This window comes from Epinephelus lanceolatus, chromosome 11, assembly GCF_041903045.1.
Source record: "Epinephelus lanceolatus isolate andai-2023 chromosome 11, ASM4190304v1, whole genome shotgun sequence".
NCBI lineage: Eukaryota > Metazoa > Chordata > Actinopteri > Perciformes > Serranidae > Epinephelus > Epinephelus lanceolatus.
Genome location: NC_135744.1, coordinates 23,598,137 through 23,618,149, shown reverse-complemented (window position 1 = coordinate 23,618,149; position 20,013 = coordinate 23,598,137). Strand labels below are relative to the sequence as shown.

General features: G+C 39.3%; 1 protein-coding gene across 1 annotated transcript; it reads right to left on the bottom strand.

Annotated features, from left to right (window-relative positions):
* Positions 1–3,963: 3,963 nt before the first annotated feature.
* hpda (4-hydroxyphenylpyruvate dioxygenase a) lies at positions 3,964–18,600 on the bottom strand. The gene is made up of 14 exons (XM_033610026.2): positions 18,477–18,600; positions 18,295–18,321; positions 16,411–16,473; positions 13,870–13,974; positions 13,740–13,782; positions 13,556–13,638; positions 10,524–10,613; positions 10,333–10,439; positions 10,148–10,225; positions 9,724–9,886; positions 5,387–5,458; positions 5,141–5,263; positions 4,929–5,045; positions 3,964–4,268 (listed from the first exon to the last, which is right to left on the bottom strand). Exons 1-14 carry the CDS (start codon positions 18,477–18,479, stop codon positions 4,155–4,157), a joined length of 1,188 nt encoding a protein of 395 aa, XP_033465917.1. The 5' UTR covers positions 18,480–18,600; the 3' UTR covers positions 3,964–4,154.
* Between the last annotated feature and the right edge of the window lie 1,413 nt (positions 18,601–20,013).

Here is a 20,013-nt window from a genome sequence, read left to right as displayed (position 1 = left end):
CACATTAAAAGAAACAGTGTATAGTAGCCTAAAAAGTATAAAATGTAAGTGCTGAAAACAGAGCCACCTCCACCTCCTCTCCCCCTATTGTCACTGGCCGCAGCTCTTCTTGATGTCGTCTGAAGTCTGTAATTAGCTCCTTTGTCTTCTTGATGTTAAGAGACAGGTTGTTGTCTGCACACCACACAGTCAGATCACCATGTCTGTTTGCTCTGAAGAGGAAGAGACCTCTGCGTATAATTTAACTCCCAGTGAAAACCTCTTGAATGTCTTGATCTCAAGTTATCAGTCAGTGTGAAACATTACAAACGTTTGTGTTTTCTCTAACTGGGAGACGTTTCAGCTGGTTTCAGTCATCATGTAATCATGCAATCCTCACCTCTAGATCCCCCAACCTAAGGGATCCATTGGTACCAATCATGTCATGCTAGCTTGTCGAGAACGAAGCTAAACAACGCAACTGAAACATACATCACTGTATCAATTACGTATTAATGACGTCTGGGGTAATTACAGCCCCATGAAACTTTACAGCCACAAACTAGAGACCGTGGGTGGCTTTCGTAAGTATATTGACAATAAGGGTTTTTTAGCAGTTTCTAGAACAGAAGTACGCTGCATCCAATTGTTTTTGATACCATATCACACCTTGGATTTTTTAATGATGTTCCTCAAGGTCCTGGTGTTTTAATGTGGAATTTTAAGGGATTTTTGCCCATTTTTATCCATTTTCAAGTGGTCAAAAATGCTTAAATTCTGCACCAAATTTGTGTCACAAATAGTATCAACCAATCGATACATAATTGAGCATGGGAGCAGCCATCGTATACTTCCATCATAATGTTCTAAGCCACTCTAAATTTTCAACGGTTGATGGGCGCCAAAACAAAACAATACTGAGCTGCATCTCATATTAATCTTTAGGTTCCCAGCTTTTAGATGATGTACATTTCTATGTGGCACATAAGTTTGACCTGCTATCTGCCCCTAAGATTGCCTGCCCCCCAAAAAAAGATAAAAATTGGTCTATAGTCTGTCCCTAAGGGTTAGAATTAGATACCTTTAGAGTACTTAGAGCATAAATCACAATATAACTCTTTGAGGAAGTCCTATGGAACGAAGGAAAAATATGCTGTGTGTTTATGATGTTTATGATTTCTCTCATTTGTGAGTGAATTGCAGCTTTCGTGACACGGCCATGACTTTTATGCGGCAAAATTTCTATCTCCATGAATTACAGCCTCATATATTCTTTAAAACATGTTAAATATTAGGGGAAAAAAAGCTTTAATTATAAATAAAGGTCTTCTTTATCACATGAACACAGAACACAGAATGATGCACAATAAGACACTTTTTTGATGGATGTACTCAATTTTACCATGTCCACAGTGCAAAGTAATCAAATTCTATGAAAACTATAAGCCATGAAATTATAAAATATTCAAAATATTCTATAGTTACTTTATAGGCCATGTTGAACTCTATCCGGTTATATAGGCTATTATGTTTATACTCGAAATATATAGTTATTTTACTATTTTCAGAATCTACTGTGTGTCCCTTAAGTCATTTTCCACCCTGTTATTTGGTACTTTCTCACCTTCCCATAAAAAGACTACAATTCCACTGAGAATTTTCAGGAAGTGACATCATTTTTGGAGGGAACTGAAAGGAGTAAAGAAAGGTGAGCATAAACTTTCACTCATGTCGTTTGTGCCGTGTTTCATGATGCTAATCTGTTAAAATTCCACCGTGTTAGACTACATGACAACGAAACTTGGTCCGACCACAAAAATGTAAAACATTCGATCAAGTTATGAAAGTTTTGCTTACGTGTAGAAGGTTAGTTAGCTAAAATTATGTCACGGTGAAAGAATAGTTGGACAGTTTTGGAAATACATTGATTCATTTTCTTGCCTGAAGTTAGATCAGATGATTGATACCACTCTTAAATTGTAAATATGAAGCCACAGCCAGCACATCTTTAGCTTAGTGTAGCACATGGGGAAACAGCTAGCTTAGCTCGGGCCAAGGGAACACAGTCCGTCTACCAGCACATCTGAAACTCACAACTTAACACATTATGTCTCAAATTATTTCTTAGACTGGTGCAGTCAGTTGTCAGGGGTTGTTGTAGTAAATGGTAATATACAAATTTGTTACCTTTGGGCAGAGCCAAGCTAGCTATTCCACTCTGCTTCCAGTATCTGTGCTAAACTAAGCTAACTGTCTGCTGTGCTGGTGTGCTAGCTTCATTTGGGAGCGTAGTTATGTTTCCCAGCTCAATATGCTTTCGATATGACTCACTAAGGAGACCTTTCAAAGGTATATATTGTTATATTCTTTAGCCCCTTTTCCACTGGACAAAAAACCTAATTACACCCACCAACATCTGGCTTTTGAGTTTAGTGGGAAAGGTTACAGTCGGCATCATTTCCCAGGACAAGTGACTCTGCTGAAGGTATGTGTTTCCCATTCACTTTTACAAGCAAGTGTAAGCATTATAAACGATGATGACATAAGAGGGTTCATGTTCCATGAAATCTCAGAGTCGTCCAAACCCTGACATTTTCTGATGCTCAGATGATCAAAAGCAAGAATAGCTGTTCAAATTTACTGTGTTAAAGATTGCCAATTTTGTCGGAAAAGCCTGGAAGGAAAGGCTTTAAAGTGTGTTTAATTAGTACTTTTTATGGATATTTTTTTTCCCAGTGCTACACAATAAATGCCTTTGTGAGTGATCCATGAACTGGATCTCACACAACAACGATCTGATTATAGAGGAGGCTTTTGTTGCTTTGCACAATTTTCTATTCTTTTAACCCTCTGGAGTCCCAGGATGTGCCTGTTTGTCCAAATCACATAATGACATGACATGCAAACTTCAAACTATATACCAGTTTTAAATTGTGTTGATAGGCCAAGTAAAAGCAGACTTATGATAAGTAATGTACACCGTGCTTTTTCCTGAATATTATCGTCAGGTTTGGTGCAGGAAAAAACGGTAGAAACAGGCTATTCAAAGGAAACTGCAAGCAAAAAAAAAAACCAAAACATGACACCCCCTTTCCTACTGGTGGTGTTTTTTGTGTGATTTTAGGTCCAATGTGTTAATACAGTCTGTCAAAATGAAAAAATAACTGTAAAGTCACACAGGTGAGGTTGTGCTGAAAACAATGACACCAAATAAGGCAAGGTAAACAGTTTCTAAGGTGAAATTTAAAGGTAAAATCAAAAGTCAAAAATGGTCAATTATACCCTTGACCCCAAAGGGTTATTGTTGTCTGAAAATATGTACACTGGACACTGATCCTGACTTATTTTGATTTTATGGTGGCTTGTAAGCCCATGCAGGCTGGGCATAACTGTATGCATGACACAATTATAAAAAAATATATTCATTGATTTATTCGTATTTATCTGCATCAGCTCTGACCAGTTTAGATCGGAGATTGAAATTCGACATCTGGTGGACATGCTAATTTTTGACCCCTTTCTGGCACAATGCGAAGACAGACTGCCACTAAATTTTACAAAATTGTTTTCCCGCAGTTAAAAACCCTCTTATATATGCTAATACTGATATAAAAACTGTGTTTAAAATCTCTGCCCTTAAACTTGTGGGCAAAGCAGTTTTCTTGATCATAGACATTGATCTCTCCATAGTGACTGAATGGACTTTTACCCTTCAAACTGCAATTGAAACGTCAGTCTCACTTTATTTTTTTGCTATTTGAACTGAGAGAATCCCCTTACCAATCTCTTACAATGTTAGTTTATATAAAAAGACACACATGCTCCAATGTCAACACAAACCTACACTAGGAACCAGGGTACAAAGGAATGATCCCTTCATATGTACAAGCCTGTATTGATTTTCTCACGTAACTCTCAGCAAGAACTCAAATAATCATATTTCCCAAGCTATTCTATTAAAATGTGCACCTGAACACACGCCAATCCACATGAACATGAGTTCTTTATTTAGTCATAGCGCATGCAGTCTACTGACAACTTAAAGCATATCTGGTGTCACATGAAGATATTCAACACTATGTACATGTGTTTGATATACTGTGTTGTTGATTGCCTCTGAGATGTACAGCCATATATAACAGTCTAAGTGTGGTTTGGCAGCAGCAGTGGGAGGATCAGTAGAAGGCTTTGGCCTCCCCTTCGGGTGTCAGCGCTGTGAGGTTGCCCCTGGCATCTTGGTCCTTCTCAATGGCCTCAAAGAGAGACTTGAAGTTTCCTGCCCCAAAGCCCTGGAGAGAGAACAAGCACACACAGATGGCTAATTACCCCAAAAGATCTGCCGTCTTCTGTGTCATTTGTTATGGCTTCTCTCAGACACCGTTCAGGGTGTTAAACACTTTGATGTTGGATCACAGGCAGATAAATATCCTCGCAGGGTTCTCCGCTCTGACAGGGAGCTATGCTCACCGGGGGCTCGCAGATTAATCATGTAAATATTTTCATAGATAATCAAAAGATCAAGTGTTGGTGGTTGCTGTGAGAGATTCGTTGGTGCGGTTCAGATTTCTCACTTTCATGCATTGTATCCACATCTGTAGTGAAACGCTGGAAAGTGACAAGACGTGCCTGTCCTGACAAGCAGAATGGGTGCTAGGTGTTCGAAATGAAGTGCCACAGGGTGCAACCCAATCCAAAGATCCCCCTCGCTGTGAAGCAGTGAGCCTTTTAATCTGTATCTGTGATAGATTTACTGAGCTTTTACAAGTGGGCTGCTGTTATACTGCTCGCACTGGGTGGGAGCTGCAAACAGGTGTTCAGCCGGCTCCATCTTGGCGTCTTAAAGAAAGTGAGGGTAAGAAACAGGACCACAGGCCTGTAGATCCTGTCTCATAAAGACATAAAGGCTAAAACATGACCCTCAGATATATCGGCAGGTCTGTGGCACTTACAGAGTGGTTATGCCGCTGAATGATCTCCAAGAAAAGGGTCGGTCTGTCCTGCACTGGTTTGGTGAAGATCTGAAGGAGGTAGCCCTTGTCATCAAAATCCACTAAGATTTTCAGCTCCTGAAAATAAAAACACCCAGATAGTTTATATTTTATAACAGAAGTAAAGAGGCTGTAAATAATTTCAGGCTTGCTGAAATGATACGTTTCCTCACCTGTAAACGGTCGAGGTCCTCCTTCACCTTGATCTTGGCGGTTTTGAGATTCCTCCGCAGGTTTTTGTAGTACATGTCAGGTGCTGCGAGGAACTCCATCCCCCGGGCACGCAGGTTCACAACCTGATTTAAGACCAAAAAAAAAGCAGGATCTCAAACTTGCCTTTACTTGCAGATTTGAGGAGGCTGGAGTCTGTGGATTATCATGAAATTTTAATGGGTTCTAATCAAATGCAGGAGACTCACGGATTGGATGATGTTTGACGTGTTGAGGGCGATATGCTGAACACCTGGTCCCCCGTTGTAGTCCACATATTCCTGTGAAGAGGGAGATTCAGGAGATGAAATGCACTGAGGCCAGGCTGTTAACTGGGACTGACCTCAAATTTACATATCTTTGCATATCCTATTTTAGGTTCAGCAGATTTTCCTCCAGAAAAATGCACTCCTCAATTCACTCCTCCATAGTTAGCTCAGGCCACCACAGTGGTTGGAGTCGACCTTAAATGTATCCATATTGTAGGAGTTTGTCAGCTACCAGGTTAGTTTGTTAACCAGTTTCTGTGATTATGAGTATATGTGGAGTGATACGGAATTGATACGCTAAGCCCCACCCCTTTGTGATGGTCCGCTAAGCCGTCAGAGTCCACACTGTAACTAACTGCACTCCCTGAAGAAATATTATCATATTTTTGGGAAAATGAAAGATCATCAATCATCAACGTGTCTCTTAGACCCCATCCCAACTAGGCTACTTAAGGAGGTCTTTCCTTTAGTTAACACTCATATATTAGATATGATCAATATATCCCTATTAACAGGCTATGTACCACAGTCTTTTAAGGTAGCTGTAATTAAACCTCTACTAAAAAAGCCCACCCTGGATCCAGAGGTGTTAGCCAACTATAGACCAATATCTAATCTTCCCTTTATGTCAAAGATCCTTGAGAAAGTAGTCGCAGACCAGCTGTGTGATTTTCTCCAGGATAATAATTTATTTGAGGAATTCCAGTCAGGATTTAGAGTGCATCATAGCACTGAGACAGCTCTAGTTAAAATTACAAATGACCTTCTGATTGCTTCAGACAAAGGACTCGTCTCTGTTCTTGTTTTATTAGATCTTAGTGCGGCGTTTGACACAATTGACCATCAAATTCTACTGCAGAGACTGGATCACTTAATTGGCCTAAAAGGTTCAGCACTAAGCTGGTTTAAATCTTATTTATCTGATCGTTTTCAATTTGTTGACGTTCGTAATGAATCATCCTTACGTACCAAAGTTTGTTTTGGAGTTCCGCAAGGTTCTGTGCTCGGACCAATCCTATTTACTCTATATATGCTTCCTTTAGGTAACATCATTAGAAATCACTCTATAAATTTCCATTGTTATGCGGATGATACACAGTTGTATTTATCGATGAAGCCAGAAGAAAGTAATCAATTAACTAAACTCCATAACTGCCTTAAAGACATAAAAAATTGGATGAGCACCAATTTCCTGATGTTAAATTCAGACAAAACTGAAGTTATTGTTCTTGGCCCCAAACAACTCAGAGACTCTTTATCTGATGACATAGTTTCTCCAGATGGCATTGCTCTGGCCTCTAGCACTACCGTAAGAAACCTCGGAGTAATATTTGATCAAGATTTGTCTTTTAATTCTCATTTAAAGCAAACCTCACGGACTGCATTTTTTCATCTGCGTAATATTGCGAAAATTAGGCCTATCCTGACCCGAAAAGATGCAGAAAAATTGGTCCACGCTTTTGTTACCTCAAGGCTGGATTACTGTAACTCTCTATTATCAGGTAGCTCTAGTAAGTCCTTAAAAACTCTCCAGCTAATTCAGAATGCAGCAGCTCGTGTACTAACAGGAACTAAGAAACGAGATCATATTTCTCCTGTTTTAGCTTCTCTGCACTGGCTCCCTGTAAAATCCAGAATTGAATTTAAAATCCTACTGTTAACTTATAAAGCTCTAAATGGTCAAGCTCCGTCATATCTTAGAGAGCTCATAGTGCCATATTATCCCACCAGAACACTGCGCTCTGAGAACGCAGGGTTACTCGTGGTCCCTAAAGTCTCCAAAAGCAGATCAGGAGCCAGAGCCTTCAGCTATCAGGCTCCTCTCCTGTGGAATCATCTTCCTGTTACGGTCCGGGAGGCAGACCCCGTCTCCACATTTAAGACTAGACTTAAGACTTTCCTCTTTGATAAAGCTTATAGTTAGGGCTGGCTCAGGCTTGCCCTGTACCAGCCCCTAGTTAGGCTGACTTAGGCCTAGTCTGCCGGAGGACCCCCTATAATACACCGGGCTCCCTCTCTCTCCCTCTCTCTCTCTCTCTCTCTCTCTCTCTCTCTCTCTCTCTCTCTCTCTCTCTCTCTCTCTCTCACTCTCATCCTATTACTGCATCTTGCTAACTCGGCCATTCTGGATGTCACTAACTCGGCTTCTTCTCCGGAGCCTTTGTGCTCCACTGTCTCTCAGAATAACTCATACCGCAGCGGTGCCTGGACAGTGTGACGTGTGTGGTTGTGCTGCTGCCGTGGTCCTGCCAGATGCCTCCTGCTGCTGCTGCCATCATTAGTCATTAGTCATACTTCTACTGTTATTATACACATATGACTATTGTCACACAAGTATGCTGTCTGATATTAATACATACTTTCAACATATTGTACCACAGTAGCCAGAACTATAACTATAATATTATTACTTTCATTAATGTTGTTGTAAGCTACTGTCATTACCTGCATCTCTCTCTCTCTCTCTCTCTCTCTCTCTCTCTCTCTCTCTCTCTGTCTCATTGTGTCATATGGATTACTGTTAATTTATTATGCTGATCTGTTCTGTACGACATCTATTGCACGTCTGTCCGTCCTGGAAGAGGGATCCCTCCTCAGTTGCTCTTCCTGAGGTTTCTACCGTTTTTTTTTTCCCCTGTTAAAGGGGTTTTTTTTGGGGGAGTTTTTCCTTATCCGCTGTGAGGGTCTTAAGGACAGAGGGATGTCGTATGCTGTAAAGCCCTGTGAGGCAAATTGTGATTTGTGATATTGGGCTTTATAAATAAAATTGAAAAATTGAAATTGAAAGAGTGATTCCAGAGAGAAGCAGACAGAGGGGTCTACAGTCTGTGTTTGAAGGATATATCCAGGATGTCAAACTGACTCAGCAGCAACAACAGCTTAAAAAGACAAAGATAGTTAGAAGCTAAAGCCGAACTATAGGCTACAGATCACAGTGTAAAAGTGAACCACCACATCACTGCTGATCGCCACACAAGACAATGAATATAAAGGGAAACTTTGCTGATATTGAACCAGCTGTGTGGCATCGCAGTGTGTGCTGATGAACGGCAAGGTGTGCTGCCAGCACCCGGACCTCCACCCCCAGACAGGCAGGGATCTCCGGGGGAAGTCAAACAAAGTTCATCTGCATACACTGCGATGACACACAGCTGGTTCAATATCAGCAAAGTTTCCCTGCTTCCCTTCACTGGTTCCTGTACAGCAGGGTCGGTCTTTGTTTCACTATATCTTCAGTAGCTAGCTAGCTAACCCTACACTTTTCAGGGTCTGATTTTGGTTTTGGAACAGGGAAGAAACATATATCTTTTTCCAACCTCTCCAGGTAACGAGTATCATTAATACACGACGTGCCCCAGGCACAACATTTAGCTCCAAATCCACAAAAGCAGCCTGAAAATGAAGGAAATCTGAAATGACTGCATTGGAGTCAGTCAGACCCTGGTCTGAGCCGGCCCGATGCTACGTTATGATTGGCCAAGCAGCGTCTGGGGGGCAGGACTTAGCGAAGGGTCAGTTGTGTGAAGGAATCAATTGCCATTGCCATTATATGGTTATTATATGAGGGCTAACAACCAATCCGATTGCTTGATTTTACCTGTCCAATGATTCAATTGTGCACTTCTTCTAGATTTTCCAAATGTTATCAGACCTCATAGATCAAATCCTGCTAGTGAAACTGAGGCACTCTTTAACCATTGATTTACAGGGGACTCTGTCACCATGTAAGTGTATGGGAAAAAATGTTTTTTTGGCCCCATAGAATCACATGACAGACCCGGATCTTGTACTTCCACGTTTGGCCATTTTACTTATTTACTTACTTTACAACTTGCACATCTGTTCCTCAAACTGCTGGGGACCCACTTATCCCTATGGGTTTAAATGAGGAAATATCATTTGCATTTTTTTTATGAATCGTGTGTAATCCTCATTAGGTTTATTTTTGTGGTTAATTTCTTTGTTGTTAATTCTTTTCTTTTGCATGGTCACGTGACTTAGTCACCAATTGATTCCCACTGCTGTGATTTACAAGCTGCGTCAGTCGGGTTGATTTATAATTAAGCGCACCTGTGCCGTGCTGTTGTATTGTTTGCCAGAGCACACTGAAGAAGGGCCAGACCCGAAACGTCTGTGTGGCAAAATAAAATTTGATAAACTTGGAGTGCTGTTCCTCTCATCTTTTTGAATGACACACTATGATGAACATAAAGTCCCAAAAAAAAAGAGACAGAGAGAGCTGTAGTAGCCTATCAAAGCATTTGATAAAATCACACCTGGATTTGTGAAATCTTCTTCCCTGCTGCAGGCTCATTGATCGGCATCTTGATGGTCTCTTCATAGTTGGTCACCACTATGGACCTCAGTGAACTGTACTGCGTGTGGATCTGCTTGTCGTCTATCGACCAGAACCGATGGAACAGCAAACACTTCTGATACCTGGAATTGGAGAACACAAACAGAAGAAATGTGACGAGATGGACAAGCCATGCCTTATTTGGAATTGTTTGAATATTCCTTTTTCATTGAAACAAAACCAGTAATGTCGCACTGGACTGGAGCCAGCTTTTGATTATCTGCACTAACATTTCACACTGAGACAGAGGTGGGCGTTTGCAGAGTATTTGCTTGTCCTTTTGCCCCGTGTGTCTGCTGTACCCTCAGTGTTGGTGTGTACGTGCGCTCAAACAGGATTCTTACCAGTCTGTAACTGGCAGCATTTGGTCATCTGGCTGGTTTCCCACAATGTGATCGATGAAGCTCAAACCTCCTGGTGGACTGTAAAGAAAACATTGCATGGGTACTTTTCCATGAATGTGATGCAAGAAAAAATGTTGCATAAATTTTGTTGAATTCTGTAGCATGAGGAAAGGACACAGACTCACAGTTTGGCTAACAGAGGATCCTTAAACAAAGGCTGTTTGTAGCCCGGCAGGAAAAGGCCTTTGTAGGGACTGAGGTACTCGATGAGTGTGTGTGTTGTATCTCCATACTGAGGACAAAACACAACCTTATTATTCCACTTTCATGTGTGTATCCACATGAGGTTTTCAAATGTGTATCACTCTTTACGTACCGTTTGAATCACAGCATACTTGACCTTCCCGTGGCTGTCCTGCTCCACCCAGGGCTCCTTGACGATGACAGCTCCTCGCTCTTTAGCTGTCTGTCAGTGGAGAGGTGTTGGGATCAGTTTGGAAACACAGGAGTCTAACATCAGTTTATTCGTCTGAAGACGGCTCCTGGAAGCCCTCAAGTGGCTAAAGACAGAACATCCTCTTAAACATGCTGTGATACAGTGCTTTTTAATGCCACTGTTGATCTCTGTGAGAGTCAGTGGTGATTATTCTGTATCTTTGTAACGGTTCATCCAGACCTGCAGTCTGACCTTGACTGAAGTAGAGAGTTCAAATGAGCCACAAAACATCAAAACTGCACTGTCACACCACCAGCATGTTTGTCCCTATTTCAACACACACTGAGTTAGCCACACACGTTTGACCCAATCGGAGTAGGTGCAGGGTGATAACACAAATCAGGTTGGGCTGATTTCTTTAAATTTTGTACATTCTCTGTATCATCAGTGGTGGAAAATAACGACAGTACATTTACTCCAGTACTAAACCTAAATACAATTCTGAGGTACTTGTACTTGACTTTAATGTTACTCAGGTCTACTCATTGTACCTAAAATCAAGTCTCAATCAGCTCATGGTGCTTTTAGTCATTATGGTACTCTCTGGAAGTCTCTTTGTAAGCTTTTAGTTCCATTTTTAAATGTATTTTTATTTGTTTTATGAATTAGTATTATTATTATTATTATTATTATATCCCCTTTTTAAGAATAATGCTAATAATAATTTGTATTCAGTAATTTTTGACTTGACTTTTGACTTGACTTGGCTCATCTACTGCACCACAGAATATTGTACATTTCACTCTACTACATTTACTTGAAAACTTATGTTACTTCAGATTAATAATGCAAAATATAATGAACAAAAACATTGTGATGCATTACTGTAGGTATCGATAAGATGGTCACAAGCAACTTAGCAGTACATGAAGTAAAATTCTTACCAGCTGCAACATCAAAGTGACATTAATGCATTGATAATCATAGTCCAGGGGCGCCGAGTAGCTCACCTGGTAGAGCAGGTGCCCCAAGTACAAAGGCTACGTCCCTCCCGCAGCGGTCACAGACTTGATTTCGACCTGCAGCCCTCTGCTGCATGCCATCCCGCCTTCAAGCTACAACTGTACTATCAAAAAAAGCCCATAGTCCAGTAATATAGAGTATTCTTGAATGGGCTATCCTGCATAATGAGTATTGTTACTTCTTGTATTTTAAATATATTTTGATGCTGAATCTTTCGCACTTTTACCTAACAAAATGTTTCTCTGCTGGAAAGATGGTCTTCTTTTTCTTTAATAAAACTGGGCTGTTTATGCAGTGGAAAAATGTAAATACTTTTGAAAGTGGTGCGACATGACCAGAGAAAACAGAGAAAAGGGACTATGGCATTTGCTCTTTGCTCAAGAAGTAGAGAACCTACAATTACCAGAATGCACTGTGTCACACTAGACCAATAAACATTGGTTGGTGACATTATTATAGGCATATATACGTTTACGCCAAATTGACTGTGTCAGCCCAATGCAGATATAGTATATCACCATGGCTGCCATATTGGAGAGACCTAGACTGCAAGTAAACAATGCGAGGGAGCTGTGTTTTGTCTGGATAAAAGCACTATAACGTTCATGTTTCTTAACAGAGTTGTTTTTATATTAATGAGTTTATGATCTATGTGTAGTAGAGAAGAAAGTTTTGTCTCCAGTTAATCATAATCTCGATATTTAGGCTTAAATCTCTGTTGGACGAGTGTGTGTTCAGCTGAACTGAATTAGTTATGTGATGGAAACTGTCATAAGGACTTATTTTTCTTCATAAGGGCTTATTTTTCTTGGTTAAATACCTGTGGAGACATCGCTATATAATATAATTTCAACTGCTTTGTTTTACCTTTTAATCTCAGTATATGTAGCCTGCATTTCCACAGTACAGAAAACAACATGGCGGCCACTTCCTATTCACAAACTCTTGTATTACAGCCAAACAGTGCACTGAAATATGTTTCTGAAAATTTGAAATTTTGATTCATATTTGATCAGTGCTGCCTAGTTTTGCCATTTTGTCTTAGTTTGGTTCTCAGACGGTTCTCTCTCGATCCGCTTATATGCTCTTTGTGGTCGTAGTGATGGGCATACAAAAATGAGGAGTTACAGTCTGTAGTGCGACAGATTTTCACTGGCAAATGAGCATCCAGACACTGGTAAGATGGAGGGAAGTTTAACATGGTTCATTTACACAGACTACCCACATTGAAAATCAGCAAAGTATCCCTTTAAGTTACATTTTGAATGCAGGACTTTTATTTGTAACAGAGTATTTCTATACTGTGGCATTTCTTCCATCATCCACCACTGTATATAAATATATAGCTTTGTATAATAGTACACTTTCCAAAACAAAAAAATAGTACAGGGTCTCATTCATGAAACGTGAGAAGAACGAATTTGTGTGTTAACTGCTGGCACAAGGAAATTTCCGTGTATTTTGGCGTTCATCAAAATGTACGTAGCTCCGATCTTTTCGTAGGTATTAACAAAATCTACACCTGCTAACTGAGGAATACACATAAATTCTGCTTGTCATTATTAGAAATTACTATTTTAATTCATATTTTGCTCTGTTATGTTCAAAATACTCAGATGCCTTCGAAACACGTAAGTTAAACATGTCAAAAGATTAGAAATGTAACACATCTACAATCAAATCTGAGTTTTCCACAACGTTCATGAATCCGGTGTAAGTTCTAAATACCAAGGTTTTGTTTTTTTATGTGCAAGTCTACTTACAGATTTACTAACATTACATGAATAAGAGTAACTGTCTGTAACTGATCACTGCTCAGTTAATATGAAACTCTTTCATTTCTGCCTCTTGCAATTAAATTTCAGTCCATGTTCCTGGCGCAGGGCGTGGCCAATCCAATCCAAAACTGTGACTAAATCCATCAGCAGCACATCAGTGTGCACTGTTACCTTGATTATGAAGTCACAGTCCTCCACATGAAAGGCAATGTCTTTGACTCCGTCTCCATGCTTTATCATGTGCTCTCCCATCTCTGAGGGAAGATAAAACCACGTTGAAGTACGGACATACTTTATGTCATGTTCACAGCATTCAATCTTTCATACTGTCTCATAGAGTGATGCGAACACTCGCCTTCATTTCCAGGATTTAGTGCAGATTCAAAGGCGAATATTATCTGTGAGGTAGAGGGGAGAGGTGGGTTCATTGATCATGGATGTACTGTAGTGAGTGTTCAATCAGCACAGGATGTCTGTGTGCATACCTTATCCTGTCTGATGACATGAGACACCACCTCTCGGCTGCCGGTCTCCAAACCCTTATAGGCCAAAGGCTCGAAGCCCATCTTATCACAGTAGTACGCGGCTGCCTGTAGAGTGATCACACTGTTGTTAGTGCGGAGGCAATTCATGATGGACTTTGACAGAGTGACTGACAGTTGAAAGAGTTCATGTCTGCCAAAAAATGGTGGATTTCTCAATCCTGGCTGTGTGTAGTCTGAACCCCCAGTGATCGAATGAACTGAGTAAGTCTGTATAACAGGTTTGGTTTTTATACAAGTCAGATTTATGGTGTTTTCTACAGAGTACATTTACTTAAGTACAGTTTTGAGGTATTTGTACTTATGCAACTTTCCTCCACCACATCTCAGAGGATATATTGTACTTTTCACTGCACTACATTCATCTGACAGCTTTGGTTGATGGTGAATGTTTGTGATACACTGAAGGCTGACGTTTTCCTATGTGTTGAGAAAATTCTCCTGCACCTAAAACTAAATAAATTCTTTAAAAACCCTCTTAGATCAGCTGGGAAATGCATCGCCACAAAGCTGAAAACAGGGCTGTATTTCAGACACTATGAAAACCTTTTAGAGACACATTGTTCTCACAGGACAGCCACGCTACAAACATATAATGATCTTATAGAATGTGATGCATCGCTGTAGATTAAACTACCCCACAATGTATAAAGGAGTTCAAATGAGCACAACCTTTTACTGTCTTTTACTTTAAGTACTTTAAGTACATTTGTCGATTACACACTTTTACTTAAGTAAGGTTTTGAAATCTCAAGACTTAGTTTTGCTGTCTGTTCCTAGTGCACAGACTGAGCTGGGAAAGAAAGCCTTTATGCGCTCTGTTCCTCCTACTCACAATAACCTTGAAAAAGATTTGAAACTGCATGAGCAGGTCTCTCTACCTGGCTTTAAAGCTCTCATAAGTACATGAATGAATGAGTCGGTTGGGTCTTGTCATTGTGCATTGATGTTCTAATATTCTTACATGTTACTTTGTATTGTCTGTGTTTTTTATTGTGTGTTTGGCTGTAACTTTTTGTTACAAAGGTCTCCCTTGTAAAAGAGATTGTTGATTTCAGCGGGGCTTACCTGGTTAAATATGGGTTAAATAAAATAAAACAATGGAGTATTAGATATCTGGCAAAATATACAAATATAGATAAGACGTGTACACAGTGGCATTAGCACTTTTATTAAAGTAAATGATCTGCATTCTCCAACACTTATGGTTTAGAAATTATCAATGTATCTGCTGAGCATTGTCTCTACTAATCAATAAATCGTTTTGTCTACAATATGTGTGATAATTGAAAAAAAAAGCTACTTATATTTTACTAGAGCCAAAGTATTCACATAGCTTTTTTGTCCAAACCCCAAAGATATGAAATCTATTTTCATATATGACAAGAAAATCCCCCCATTTTTATCCTCCCTTCATTTTCACTTTGATAAATGACTGAAATATTCAGTAGATTATCAAAACTAATTAATTTTATGTCCTTCAACTTACAAATTGATCGACTGTATCTGTTATTCAGAAATTAATGTCTAGTTTTTGAATTGTTATGGACAAGATAAGTCCACTTATACATTGATATTATATTTATATGTATATGTGCATCAACAGTCATTTTTTCCCCACTTTTTAAACTTACTTATTTATATGAAGTATAATAAATAGTTCACTTTATTAACTCATTGTTCCCTGATATCAACCAGTGTAGCCTCAGACATAAAACTGCCTCACCTGTGAGTTTTGTGAGTTTTTGAATGAATAAGTTGCCTTTTTGGGAACCAGTAAAGTTGACTAAATTGAACTGAACAAAATGGATAGAGGCTGGAAGTTTTGGAGGCCACAGATGAAGCAACTCACAGTTATTTTAACTCTATGGGAAGAACAAATGTACAGTTATGATGTAATGGCGACATTTAAACCTAAACCTGCAGATGTTTCTCGAAAATCTGAAACACAGATACTTGTATTTGCCCAGAAATAGGTATTATGAAGCACACTGAAGACAATAAATGTTCAAACCTAATTTGTCTGGAAAAATCTTGGTCCAAACATAAATTATTAGAGAAGAATTAGGCGTGATTTGACATTTTATTTACTAATTGTTCCCTGGTATCAACCTATGTAGCCTATGTTTACCTGTTTCTCTGACATATAACTGTCCAACCTGTGAATTTTGTGAGTTTTTGAATGAATGGTATGGCCTAGGGAAAGCTGCAACTCATTTTAAGTCTGTGTGAAGAACAAACGTATAGTTCCGATGTAATGGCGACATTTAAACCTAAACCTGCAGATGTTTCTTTACAAACTGAAACACAGATACTTATTTTTGCCCAGAATGATGAACAACGATGAAGACAACGAATGTTCAAAACCAATACGTCTGGAAAAGTATGTAGAGAAAAATTAGAAGTGATTCGACTGGTGCTTAAATCATTAAAATGACAGATGAAAGAAAAGGTGACTTGTTTTGTTAGCGTTCGGACACTGACCTGTTTGGCATTGCCAACCCAGAAGGTGAGATGATGGAAATTGATGAACCGTCCCTTCGCATGCTAAAAGACAGAAGTACAATAAAAGAATTATAGCTGCTGCGCAGCGATGGGTCGGGTCCGGGCATTTTTAGGCAATTCTGACCAACGAGCAGAAGAATTGGAAGACATTTAGGAATTTAGCAACACAGTCTGCCTTTTGCATCAGTTGAGGCTTGAACTCACAACCTCTGAGACTAAGAATCAATTTTTATCTCACTGAGCTAATTAGTCAGTGACAATTTATGTGTAGCTTCACAAATTGACTAAGCCAGACGTGCAGGTTTAGCAGCCGTCCATGCATGGAATTTATTTTAACAATGATTGATTTGCTTCATAAGTGAAAAACTGATGTTTAACTAGTTGAGCTATGTGCAAAGTGAGAAGCCTCAGATGGTTTCACACTGAAGTATTGACACTGGATCTTTGTGCAAAGTTTGGTTTATTTTCAAGCATGAGAAGGCAGATTTTCTAGCAGAAAAAAGGCTCGTAGATGCTGCACAGTGAACAGTCACACTCAGGCAATTTTAAGCAATAAGCTGGAGCACAAGAAGATGTTTACATTACAATGTGGATTCTGCACTAGGTGAAGCTTGAATCCACAACCTCTGGAACCTAAGACGGTCATCTACCACTCTGAGCTAATTGGCAAGTAGCAACTCAACAGTGGCTTCACAAATTGAGTAAGCCTTTCACTGTTGTGTAGGAAAGCAGCCATCCGTGCATGGAAAGGCAGATTTGAAACCACTGTAAAAAATTCAGTTATTAAGACAAAAATATGAAAATACACATATTGCATCTAGACAGCATGGAGATGTTGGTAATTTGTTTGTAACAATGATTGATTTGCTCCATAAGTGAAAAACTGATGTTTAAAATTGCCATTGCCATTTTAACATTGATTCCAATTGTTCACATTAGAGCAAAATTCAAAATGCTGTCAAAAATTCAGTTTTTGAGATAAAATTCTGAAATTTGCCACACATCATCTACCATGACTCTAGAATTTTGTCATTTTTTTCATGAACATTGAAGATTTATTTAGCAAGAATTTGCATGTATATGTTTACAGTACCGTTTACAGTCACACATTTTGATGCACTGTAGGCTCAATTTTTGATAAAACAAAAATCTGAGAAACATAGTTTTTGTAGGACAGTCTGAAGATGCTCTGTAGCAAGTTTGGTGTCAATTGAGCAAAAATTGTGGGAGGAGATAGGTTTAAGAAGTTTTACAGTTTTTGAAAAAAACAGAGTGATGAACTTCATAATTTTTAATAGGTTTAAATGTACAAAAGTTTCTTCAGTATTGGGGCTACAGTTTGATGAAAGTTGTAGCACGTATGGTTGATTTGTTATGAATTTTCAAAGTTTTGAACTTTAGACGCTTGCTGTAGCGCCACCATCAGGACTATTGGCTTGAGTTTACAGCTGAGGATATCTGGCATGAGACTGGACCTTTGTGCAAAGTTTGGTGAGTTTTCACCCATGGGAAGTATGATTTCCTCGGAAGAAGAAGAAGAAGAAGAAGAAGAAGAAGAAGAAGAAGAAGAAGAAGAACTAAGATTACAATAGTGTCCTGGCAGCTTAGCTGCCTGGACCCTAATTACATTGGTTCATAGTAAAAAAATTAAAATATCCAACAGTTTAAAGACTCCTACAGGTGAGAAACATAAAACCATAACTATACGATTAGTTTCAACACTTATAAAAATATTTCATATTAGCCAAAGTATTATTCATTTTTTCCACCAACATTCAGCCGCTTGGTTCTGATTCAGGTCTTCTGCAGACAAATACAGCACATCAAACATCTCAGACTCTTCAGAGGCAGTTTTAATCTTACCTTCTCTCCTTTATCTGTGTAGCTCGTCTAAAAAGAAAGAAAAGATAGAGATCATTATAACTTCATCCACAAGTGCTCAGACTGACCTACAGTCAGTTGTTCTCTGAAGATAAAAATTATCTCCTCAGTGACTCAGCTGTGAAAAAATACCTGCACCTGCTCATCATAACGGACTCCCTTACCATGCTGTGATTGTCGATGTTTCACAGTTCAGAGGAAAGGAAGATCAAAATCAGGGTGTCAGGGTGCAGATAAGTACTGGCCGGATGACCAGCTGTGATTGGTCCTTTAGGACCTACACCCACCGGTCCACCTCCTCACTTCCTGCTGCACTTTACCTAAAAGGTTCAACAGCAGAAGTCTGGCCATCCTCCTGAGTCTAATCAGTCATCACGGAGACACAGACATATTAACAGATGTGAATACCTGAACTGGGAGCACATAACTATATAAAACATACAGCAGTGGTCTCAAGGTCAAGGCAGTATTTATATTATATACATCCCCCACCCCCCTCCCCAGTATTCAAATATGTTTAAAATGCCCTCCATATATTTATAATAAATATAAATAAATTTGCCAAAAAGTATGCATGAAGTGTAAACGAGAATTTGTCGTAAAAACAGGTCGTTTTGCGAGTGCTGATCAAACAGCAACGTCCTGGGCTGAAAACTGAAGCCAACACCGAAGTGCCAAAAGCTGCAGTTCTTGGAACGGCCACTTGAGGCTGGCTCCAGAAGCGAGTCAATCCCAGCTACAGAAAACAGTTTTGGTCTCTACAGCTGGTCATGACAATGGTACAGGGGGTTAACATTTTTTATAACTCACCTGTTTACATTTTATTAAGGCTTAAAGTTAAGTTTAAATAACGGCAGGCCGCTTTGAGTGACAGGTTGTGTGCCAATAGGGTCCTCAGCTTCTAAGTCAGATCCGGCCTCTCACCCAAATACTGTCTGGCTCCAAGAAACCAAGATTGCGAACCCCGAATGCCGAACCCAAGGCTTCAAGGCTCTCAAGACTTTGTGTCCATTACAAGCATTTCTGAGAGACTGAGCTGAGCTGTCACAATGAAGTTCCTTGTAGTTAATTAGTCATACATTCACCTAGTGACCAACAATGGTTCACAGGCATTTTCAACCAACATTAATTTTTTGTTTATTTATTTAACTTTTATTCAACCAGAAAAACCTCTTGAGATTAAAAGGCAGGCAGCAACATAAGTGACAGACAGACAACACAGGACAAAAGTACTGAATAAAAATGTACAGCTCTAAAACAAGCAATATAAAACACAAAAGGTTACTACAAGGAAAAGCCAAAAAGTATGTTAATATATGCTAGAAATTAACCATAAAAACGCAAAAAACAGCAACTACACATTGGCATATAGAAGATTGTGTAGACAAATCCTGCAATGGTGCTTTGAAATGTCCGAGAGGAACCAAAGTGCAACTTTAAGTTCTTCTGCAGAAGATTCCACATATAAGGAGCAGTAAGAACATGTTCTGAGAACGGAGAGCATAGCCATTTTCAATTTTTTAATGTACACACATAACTATGTTGGAAGTAGGACAAGAATAGGTTACAATAATAATAGATAGTAATTTCTTTATTATGTTATATTTATATTTATCAAACAGCTCACATGAAATGTCAGTCATTTATGTTGAACTGCATGTGTAGTTTATGTGTGACAGAACAAGCTTTTATTGCTTATTT

What these genes read in the sequence shown, in the direction of transcription:
- hpda (XM_033610026.2), bottom strand. An exon ending in CGTCAAACATCATCCAATCC is followed by an intron (nt 5,264 to 5,386) that starts GTGAGTCTCCTG and finishes GTCTTAAATCAG; the next exon opens with GTTGTGAACCTGCGTGCCCG. An exon ending in TTCAGCGGCATAACCACTCT is followed by an intron (nt 4,269 to 4,928) that starts GTAAGTGCCACA and finishes TTCTCTCTCCAG; the next exon opens with GGCTTTGGGGCAGGAAACTT.